This window comes from Aulonocara stuartgranti (assembly GCF_965226115.1).
Source record: "Aulonocara stuartgranti genome assembly, chromosome: 22".
Classification (NCBI taxonomy): Eukaryota; Metazoa; Chordata; class Actinopteri; order Cichliformes; family Cichlidae; genus Aulonocara; species Aulonocara stuartgranti.
In genome coordinates this window covers 32,192,110-32,202,788 of record NC_138957.1, presented here as the reverse complement: position 1 = coordinate 32,202,788, position 10,679 = coordinate 32,192,110, and the positions used below count along the sequence as shown (strand labels likewise).

General features: G+C 39.3%; 1 protein-coding gene across 1 annotated transcript; it reads left to right on the top strand.

The window, feature by feature from the left end:
- Nucleotides 1–5,621: 5,621 nt before the first annotated feature.
- Nucleotides 5,622–8,901, top strand: LOC309699216 (major histocompatibility complex class I-related gene protein-like). Its single transcript, XM_082522155.1, has 7 exons — nucleotides 5,622–5,751; nucleotides 6,669–6,929; nucleotides 7,122–7,400; nucleotides 7,522–7,839; nucleotides 8,363–8,464; nucleotides 8,551–8,568; nucleotides 8,671–8,901. The coding sequence occupies exons 1-7, from the start codon at nucleotides 5,691–5,693 to the stop codon at nucleotides 8,724–8,726; spliced, it is 1,095 nt and encodes a 364-aa protein (XP_082378281.1). The 5' UTR covers nucleotides 5,622–5,690; the 3' UTR covers nucleotides 8,727–8,901.
- Nucleotides 8,902–10,679: the final 1,778 nt, after the last annotated feature.

Here is a 10,679-nt window from a genome sequence, read left to right as displayed (position 1 = left end):
TCATCCTTAATCTGTAAAAAAGCATAAGGTTCAGAAAAATTATAGTAATTACAAAATGGTACATTTCAGGCTAGAATGGCAAAGGGGAACCTGTCAGTAGAGGAACGAAAGAGAAGGAACAGGGATGATCAAAAAAGAAGGAGAGAAAATTTAACAGCCAGCCTGAGTTGAAGAAAGAGTTTCTCATAAAGGAAAGGGAAAGATGGAGAAATAGAGTGAAAAAGAGAAAAATAAAGAACATCAGTGATCTGAAAGAAAGAGAAAAAAGGCAGAAGAGAAGGTTTTGGAAACAAGCACAGAGAGTCAAAAGGAGAGAAAGTCCAGCAGGGTCTAAACACACAACCACAGAGAACTTTAGGAATCAAGGAGTAGTAGGCAGCTACTTGCTGGTGAACTATTAAGATGTAGAACTTAACATGTGCAAAAACAGAATTGTTATGATGTGTCTTGTGATATTACATAATTTGTTCAGGCTTAATGGTCATTTTGAAAGAAATAATATCTTGTTTTCTATTAGTGTGTCACCACTGTCAGCACCTTGTCAACTCCATAATATGGAGTTCTTATTTATTTTTCTCTTTTGGAGAACCATATATTTTCCTCCCTCATGATCTTCCAATAAAAATACGTAATTTTCTCAATAAATGTGTCATTTACATGCTGCTTAATATGATTGTTTCTTATAGAGATTAAATACAAGCTTCTGAAAATATGTATGACTGTAACTCTAATAATAAAAAGCCAAAACAATCTTACTTTTAAACATGATATAATTCGTTTGAATACATATGACCCCGGGCTGATGGTGGAATTGAACTCAGGACCTTCTTGCTGTGCAGCAGCAGTGCTAACTACCATGCCAGCGTGCTGCCTGTATTTGCACATACTTAAAGGACAAAATGCAGCAGCGAACTCAGTGGACACACAGCAGCAGGTCTCTCTTCATCCTTGTTTTGCACAAGTAAAAAACACAAATTGGTGGTATAATTAATAAAAGGCAGTCTCGAATAATATTTTCCTCATTCAAAGTAATCAAAAAAAACTTAGGGGCCCTTTAGCCCTAAGAACTAATACTTAGGAATGTTGCAATTAGGATGATTTGAAGTTCTGTCTCCACATGCTAATTTAACTGAAACCAGCCATGTTCTTGCCAACCAAATTACGCTTCGTCTTGTAAATAAATATTGTTTCATTAATGCTAGTTCAAATGTCTTTATGAGTTAATAAAATATGAAATTGTCAAATCACAATTGTTTTTCTTATTTTTTAAGTTACACATGAAGATAATGTAAGCTGTAAAATCAGCAAGTTAATTTACAAACAAAACTCTCAAAAGTGGCCCCGGCTGTAGTAGGTCTCGACCTCCCGTTAGCTTCGAGATGGTGGGTGTCAGATCTCCGAAAACGTCGGAGCACTTTTGCAAATATGTGATGTCTTGTAAACCGAGCAGATATCTGACATCTACACAATTACATTCACGGCTCAAAATAGCTTAAAAGTGTATTTTATGACCCAGAAAGAGTAATATTACAACTAAGCTGCCATTGTTGGAAGTCCGTCTTAATTTTTTTTTCTCCCATGTCCCCTGCGGGGCTCCGTAGTATCGGCGGCTCACCCGCATGTTGCAAAAAGGGCAGTGGGCTCGGTACTGAAGCGCTCATCCTCGTCGCCAATTTGTTAAGTTTGTAATTAGGTAGTGGAGGCGGCGTCTGGGTTCAGCACTTTATTTCAGGCTTTACAGCGGCACTCCATCTTTTCTCTCGCCTGCTTTCTTCTTCTCCCCTCTCTCTTACCAGCCTCATTAGCGGCACCCCTGGTCTGACAGGGTAACATCGTGTAATAATTTGCCTCCTTTGTTATAGAACCTTGTCATGCAACACAGAGCACCTGTATAAAAAAGCCCAAAGCCGACTGTACTTCCTCAGGAGGCTGAGGTCTTTTAACATCTGCAGGAAGCTCCTGAGGATGCTTTACCAGTCGGTGGTTGCTGGAGTACTTTTCAAATCAAATCAAATCAAATCAAAATTTATTTATATAGCACATATTAAAACAACAGTGTTGACCATAGTGCTTCACAATCAATAAAAACATGAGACAGATAAAACAAACAATAAAAGAGAACAACAACAATAGGTAACAACGCAACAAGCTAAAAACAGCCAACTAGACAGAATCAAAAGCCAAAGTAAAAAAATAAGTTTTAAGACGTAATTTAAAAGACTGGATAGACTCGGCAGTGCGAATATGAACGGGGAGGTTATTCCAGAGTCTGGGTGCCACGGATGCAAAGGCCCGGTCGCCTCTCGACTTCATTCGAGTCCTAGGTTGTGCTAGGAGCCTGTGGTTTGACGATCTAAGTGCTCTGTTGGGATTGTATGAATGGAGTAAATCAGAAAGATAACTGGGCACTAAATTATTCAAAATATTAAAAGTGAACAAAAGAATTTTAAAATCTATACGATATTTAACAGGGAGCCAATGTAATTTGGCTAAGATTGGAGTTATGTGTTCATGAATTCTCGTACCTGTTAAAAGACGCGCAGCTGCATTTTGAATTAACTGGAGTCGGCAAAGAGAGGAGTGTTGAAGGCCCGAGTAGAGGGAGTTACAGTAGTCCAATCTAGATGTAATAAATGCGTGGATAAGCTTTTCAAGGTCCTTTAAAGGAAGGAACGGCTTTGCTTTGGAAATCTGACGCAACTGGTAAAAGCTGTTTTTTACCACGGTGGACACCTGTTTCTCGAGTTTAAAAGAGCCATCCAGGAACACTCTGAGGTTTCTTACAGTGGACGAAAGATGGCTAGCGAGAGGGCCTAGGGCATCAGCTAACTGGTCTAGTGGAGTGTGGCTACCAAAGACTATGATTTCGGTCTTATTCTCGTTCAATGTAAGGAAATTATATGATAACCAAATTTTAACTTCATGCAAACAGTTGAACAGAGGTTGCAAAGAAGCAGTCACATCGGATTTCAAAGGTAAATAAATCTGGATATCATCAGCATAACAGTGAAAGGAGATGTTGTATTTACTAAAAATTGATCCCAAGGGCAACATGTACAAAGAGAAAAGAGCAGGACCGAGCACGGACCCTTGAGGCACACCACAATAAATAGAGGCAGAAGCCGAGGAGTGTTGCCCCATAGCAACAGAGAACGACCTCTCTGAGAGATAGGATTTAAACCAAGATAAAACCGTACCTTTGAGACCAACAACATGTTCCAGTCTTGATAGAAGAATGTTGTGGTTAACCGTGTCAAAAGCAGCAGATAAGTCAAGTAAAACTAAGACCACAGAATATCCAGAGTCAACAGTTAAAAGAAGATCATTAAAAACTCTAAGTAAGGCTGTCTCTGTGCTGTGGCGAGGTTTAAAACCAGACTGAAACTTTTCATTAATACCATTTGCATCTAAAAAGGCCTGTAGTTGTTTTAAAACTACCTTTTCCAATATTTTGGAAATAAAAGGGAGTTTGGAGATCGGCCTGTAGTTGGTGAGATCAATTAGGTCAAGATTTTTCTTTTTCATAATAGGTTGCACAACAGCATGCTTAAAGACAGACGGTACACAACCTGATGACAATGATGCATTCAGCAGAGATAGGATACAAGGACCAATAACATGTAAAGCTTCCTTAAAGAAACGAGAAGGAAGAATATCATGCAGGGAACCAGAGATTTTGAGATGATCAATTATATCTTTTAAAGCAGAATAAGACACTGGCTCAAACTGTTGAAAGACAGTCAAGCATTCAGAAACTGGAACTGGGTCTAAAACTGATGATGGATGAGATGGATAAGAAGCCCTTAGAGCTGAGATTTTATCAGAGAAATACTTTAAGAATTTATCACAAAGAGCAGGGGAAGCATCCCTATAAGTGGTAGTGCGAGGGTTTATCAGAGAATTAAAAGTATTAAAAAGGGCTCGGGGGTTGTGGCTATTAGTCATAATAATGCTAGACAAAAAGGCAGATTTGGCAGCTTTAACAGACTTTTGATACTTAGATAGACAATTATGGAGGATGTCCAGAGAGACGTGGAGTTTGTCTTTCCTCCATTTTCTTTCTGCACGACGACATTCACGCCTAAGGGCGCGAGTAGTATCATTTAGCCAGGGTTGTGAGGATTTGGCACGTTTAATCCTCAGAGGTGCCACAGAGTTAAGGATGTCAGCGCATGTAGTATAAAAGAGGTTAGCAAGCTCATCCACTGATAAAACCCCATTACAGTTAGCATCAGAGAGGGGAGAGTCAAGGAAAGCATCAATGAAGTAGGCGATTGACTGGGAGTTAATCGTGCGCGATTGCCGCACAGGACCATCACAGTTCAAGTCCACAGCACTTGCTACAGTATTAAACAAAACCGGGAAGTGATCTGAAATCCCAGAGTCCTCTATGTCCGTGATGCAAATATCCAGACCATACTTTTCTATGCTGTGGTGTGCTGGGGGAGCAGCACAGCAAAGAAGGACTCATCCAGGCTGGAGAAACTGATCAGGAAGGCTAGCTCTGTGGTCGGCATGAAGCTGGACACTCTGGTGACAGTTGCAGAGAAAAGGACACTAAAGAAATTGCTAGACATTATGGACAATGCTGGGCATCCTCTGCACACGGCCATAAACAACCAGAGGAGTCTGTTCAGTGACATGTTGCTACTTCCAAAGACAAGAACCAACAGACTTAAAAACTCCTTTGTCTCACACACCATCAAACTGTTTAACTCCTCTCTGGAGGGGAGAGGGAGAGGAAACAGGAGGACAATGGAGGGGTGGACAACTAAGCTGTAGTGCCTTTTCACTGTGCAATACTTTTTGTTAACATCCAACGGTTAGGTTCCCTTGCTCGAACCGGCAACCTTCCGATTACAAGACGAACTGCCAACTCTTGAGGCACGATCGCCCCAGAGAAAACACATGATGAAGTTCACCTGTTGTTCATTAGATAAAGCCCTATTACATGCATATACTCAGTAAAAATACAGTTCCTGATTTATTGTCTCTGACAGTTTGTTTTTTTATTATTCAGGTCCTAGAATGTGTTTGAAGATCTGATAGGTTGATTCTGGTTTTCAGTTTCTTTCAATATCACAGTGTTTCAGTGATATTGTCTGTACACAAAACCCTTAAAAATGCATATCTGAGTCACCAACCTCCTATAATAAATTTGTTCATCTAATATAGCTCCATTTAAACAGTACTTTTAGTCCAGTTTGAGAGTAGCATCCACTGTTTGATCCTAATTACAAATAAAACATAGAAATTTTATTATTTCTGTGCAAGAGTATTTATACCTCGATTGTCTGAACCCAGCAATAGGGGATTACTTTAGTTTTACTAAATAATAATTGTTTAAATTTTGGCTTTTTTTTTTCAATTGTTTTTATTAAGCTAGGTAACATTTGTGACTCAACTGAAGCAGCGGAAGTAGCATTAATAGAAAATAAATCTCTCTAAAGTATCTAAAAAAAAGAGTTTCAGTTCTGTCTTGTTTGTTCAATGTTTTCCCATGGCATGAACACTGGATGCCATGGGCAAAACAGGGAGACTGTAGGAGGCACACAGTCTGTTTAATGTTTAATTATTTCTGACTCAGAGAACTTTGGCCCAGCCTAACAGAACATAGACTTTGGACAAGTCACCTTACCACTCCCAGTTTTTTTTGTTCTGTTGTTTTTCTTGTGTTAGTGAACGTGAAAATGGAAAAAAAGATGAAGTGTGTGCTCATATTACTCCTCTGCTGCCATGCTGCATCTTCAGGTAAGATCATATTTCAAGTTTTTCTTTAAAAAATATTTCTCTTAACTTCAATCGCAAGACAAGACTTAGTTTTACTAAGAGCTGTCGCCATTTTACTCATTTGTTGGTGGAGAGTGTCAACAACTGACATGGACTACTAACACTACCTAACTTGTCAAAAAGGCACAGGGAGATATTTAAGCATATAGAAGATGGATTTTAGATCAGCAGCTGTGGCTATGCTTTTACAGATGTTTTGTATCTTCTCTCGTGACATCCTGTTGTTTTTAACTGCACTGTAGCTGACAGGAAAGCACTACAGAGTGTTATTAAATACAGCAATACAGCGCATTATACACGTACAGCTAGGTTATTTACAATTGTGAGAGTTAACTTATTCTAAAAGCAAATTACTTGATCTTTTATCTTTTATTTTATCTTTTCATCTTACACCATTGTCTGCACCAGTGGTGGAAGTTGCACTCTAGGGGAGCTGTGTGTTTGTGACAATAAAAGCATTCTGTTCTATACTATTGTTAAGGTGGTCAGTGGTGGAAGGATGATGTGTGCACCCCTGAAATGTCACAGTCAGAGTGTGTGTAGGAAACATGTTAGTATTATCAGTGAATGTACTTTTGCTGTAGATGTGGATTTCAGAATGTGCTATATTCATTTGTATAATGGTAATGTATGTTTGGAGTAGTAGTAGAGTTAACGAAGAATTAGTAATAGAACTGTAATTTTAGACAACACTAACAGTATTTCATAAATGAGCAGGTTTCCAGTGTTTTTTCCCTCTAAAACTTTGTTGTAGGTTAATTTTTCTGCAAAAATGATTAATCTGAAACAAGTTTTAATTTATATTTAAACTTCTTAAATTATATTAAAAACTACATAATAGGAGTGTCTCTTAATTCAAAGTCCTCCCAATTTTACAGTAAAACACTCCTTGAAGTTTTTCTGCACTGAAACCCCTGGAGTCCAGAGCATCCCAGAGTTTGTGGCTGTTGCATTTGTTGATGAAGTTCAGATAGGTGACTTCAATAATGTAAGAGGAGCAGAGCCAAAGAAAGACTGGATTAAATTCTTTGCGGATCATCCTGAGCACCTGGAGTGGTATAGTTCGATATCTAAGCAGAGTCATCAGGTCTTCAAGGCTAACATTGAAACTTTCAGGCAACGTTTAAACCAAACTGACGGTATGGATTTGTTTCACCTTTTTACTGTTGAAATATTGTAATGAATTTTTAAAAATCAGTTTAATTTTAATTTTAAAAGTATTTATTTTTGCATTTGCATTGTTTATTTGTAGTAAAGGTGTAGTTTCAAGTATTAGCTGTGCTGGCATCTTACTGGTTTATCACAGTTACTGTTGCTGTCTCTCTTTTCAGGTGTTCATATCATGCAGAGGATGAATGGCTGTGAGTGGGATGATGAGACTGGAGAGATTAATGGGTTCAATCAGTTTGGTTATGATGGAGAAGATTTTCTAGTTTTGGACCTGAAGACACTGACATGGATCACTCCAAAACCACAGGCTGTCATCACCAAACTGAGATGGGATGCTTATAAAGCTCGATTAGAAGGAAATAAAAACTTTTTAGGCCATCGGTGCCCTGAATTTTTAAAGCAGTATTTGCAGTATGGCAGGAGCTTTCTGCAGACAGCAGGTAGAATTAGAGAATCTGATTAAATGTAGTCAAATAGAATTCATATGTATTTCTTGCTTCAAATGTAGAATAGAATACATTAAAAAAAAAAAGAATGTAACAACTGCCAGTCTCTCTCCAGTTCTTCCCTCAGTGTCTCTCCTCCAGAAGTCTTCCTCCTCTCCAGTCAGCTGCCACGCTACAGGTTTCTATCCTAACAGAGCCGAGATGTTCTGGAGGAAAGATGGAGAGGAGCTTCATGAAGGTGTGGATCCTGGAGAGATCCTCCGCAACAATGATGGGACCTTCCAGATGAGTGTTGATTTGAAACTTTCATCAGACACGCCTGAAGAGTGGGAGAGGTATGACTGCGTGTTTCATCTCTCTGGTGTTGAGGATATTGTCACCAAACTGAATCAAGCACTGATCAGAACCAACCCAGAGGGGAACATTAGAAAAGGTGAGAGAAAAAGACTCATTCATTAATTTTGTTTGCTGATGCTGTGGATTGTCTAAAACGTAATATTTTAATGTTTTGTCTTGTTTTTTGTTTGGACTCCAAGAAGAACAGCTGCTACTGTCTGAATAACTAATTGGGATCCTAAAAGAGTATTTTTTTAAATGTTTGGTTATCATGATATTAATGATAGTCTGTCTTTTGTTCCTTATATGCAAGTTGTGACTGCTGTTAACATTCCTGAGATAACCCTTTTTTTAAATCCATTGTTTAGACTAACTATGACAGGAATACTGGAACTTATACATTTGAAAGTTTACTTAAAATATTCACAATTTATATAAACGTTTGTTACTTCTTTTTTGCCTTAGAGTTGGGGAGCTGTTACTGAATTTATTTGGATGTGTTTTTCATCAGTAGAGCTTGATGTAGATGTTATAGTGCATTGTGATTTATAGATTAACTAGAGATGGATGGACGTCTGTTTTAACCTGCTTCATCTGCACATCTGTGTTTTACTGTGCAGAGACGCCGTCTGGCATGTTGATTTCCATCATTGCTTCAGTAGTTGTTGCTCTTATTCTCGTCCTCGTTGCTGTTGGTGTTGCTGTTTACAAAAAGAAAAAAGGTGAGAGATTCAAATGAGTTGAGCTGATTATCTAATAAGCAGTACAAAACTGATACGAAAATATTTATTTTTCCATTTTATTTCAGAAAGAAATACTGAACCATGTAAGTAAATTAATTTTCTTTGTTACTCTGGGTTGCATTGATACTGCATGTAAAAGCCAGTGCAAGATTAATGGGACTAACTTTATTTTTTGGACCTTACAGCTCCAGGTGACGTCTCTGAAATTGAGGAGTTGAGAAGTTCATATTTGAGAAACTGAATCCAAAGACCACACAGACAAACACACCACCTTCTTGACAAGTATACAAACCTCCAGTTAAGCAAGTTGAGTGCAAAGAAGATTGTTGGTCATTTTATTATTTTTATTAATAACAGTTTTTACATTTCTGGAATTTTTCTGATGAGCATGTGAATCAGAACTTGAATCAGCTCTTACTTAGTGATTAATAAATAATTGTGCTGGCAAAACTAATACTGCCTCCTTGTTTTTTCAGGTAATATTAATATTTATTTAATATTGTAACCTGCTGCTCTGATATCAATTCAGTCTTAAAAATTCCTCTGCAAAGTGATGTCTCAGGAAATTAGTACCTTTATTAGTATTTCATCCTGTTTTTTACCTGGAGACAGCGGTCGCCTCATTGTTCTCACACACAACACAAAACTATCCACAACGCTACACACTAACTAAAAAAGACAACACACTAACTACGCACTCCAAACATGCTAAATGTCACAAATCTCTCACATCTCAAAACTCTCTCTCTCTCTTTTTCTGCTGTCTTTGTTTCTTCCTCTCTTTCGACGTCACTCCTAAAACTTCCCCTCTGCCCCCCAGTAAAAAAAATGCGCGTATAAATTGTTTATCATGACTCTGGTTTTACGTGGCCGATTGTAGTGAAGTAGATTCTGGGGTAGGATCTCACATGATGTTCACGAATGCACCACTAACATCCACACCTTCCCAGCTGACAATTAGTGGGCTTATAAGAAACTGCTGCGCTTCACTACCAGATGGAGGCATTTGGCAGTATTGTCCATCCAAGGTGGCAACAAACACGAAAACACCAGACATTATAATACAGACTTATAATTTGCACCGACGTTTTTTCGAAATTCTATACGCGAAAAGTGAGCGCGAGAGCCCTCGGTGCACCTGCTTGATGCTGAAGTGAAAGTAAACTTTATTGTCATCTCCGCTACATACCAGTAGCGGGCGACATGGGCGGTTGCCCGGGGCGGCATCGTGGTGGGGGGCATCACGGGCATCGGCAAAAAAAAAATTTATACTCGTACTCATGCTGCCCCGACGTTAGTCAGCGCATTTTGTGAATGTCATGGGCACCGGTCGGCTTTCTATCGCACATTTGCTGGGAGTAAGAGCTTCCTCCGTTTGCGAGGTGCGCCTGCTACTTGCGGCACAGGGAGGAGAGGGCGGGGGATTCTCTGACCGGCTGGAGCAGCATCTAATAACCAACTCGCAAAATAAAACAAAATAAAAACAAACAAACAAATACGAAAACACCAGACATCATGATACAGAATTTAATTTGCACCGATGTTTTGTCGAAATTCTGTATGCGAAAAGTAAGCGCGAGAGCCCTCAGTGCGCCTGCTCGCTGCTGAAGTCAAAGTAAACTTTATTGTCATCTCTGCTACATACAGTCCAGTATATAGAGAGAGGAGACGACGAGGCTCCAGTTACAGCAGTCAGTGGCGTGTCCAGCGGGGTGGCCTGGGGCGGCACAGGCCACCCCCCCAACCAGACTGGCTACCCCAGGTGCCACCCCGAAGCTAAAACAATAAAATTCAATGAAATATCAAATGTACGATTATGGTTTCACAGTGAAGCTCAGATGTCCAAGGGTAAGTGAATGCAGCACCGGGTTTTGCACTATGAGCATCATGTTAGCAAAGGTAGGAGAGCCAAGCACGAAAGACGGCACCACAGAAAACATTTTTTCAGCGAAAGATTAACAAGTTAACATAGCTGGACTAGCCATCGGACATTTGCACAGTGGGCTGATGACTTATTTATTTATTTTTTTTTGTAACAGCATGAACAATGAGAGGTGGTGGATTGCAGGCACGTGCAGAGGGGGAGGCTAGAGGGGCTTGAGCACCCGCCCCTTTCCTGATGGGTGCCCAAAGTGCCCTTTTGTTGAGGCAACTTTTTAAAGAAAAAAAATTATTATTTTTTATGTGCGTGTGC

Bases quoted from the DNA above. Each gene is read 5' to 3' on its own strand.
- LOC309699216 (XM_082522155.1), top strand. From the start codon at position 5,691: ATGGAAAAAAAGATGAAGTGTGTGCTCATATTACTCCTCTGCTGCCAT. The intron at 7,401-7,521 runs GTAGAATTAGAG...GTCTCTCTCCAG, and splicing joins GAGCTTTCTGCAGACAGCAG to TTCTTCCCTCAGTGTCTCTC. The intron at 7,840-8,362 runs GTGAGAGAAAAA...TTTACTGTGCAG, and splicing joins AGAGGGGAACATTAGAAAAG to AGACGCCGTCTGGCATGTTG.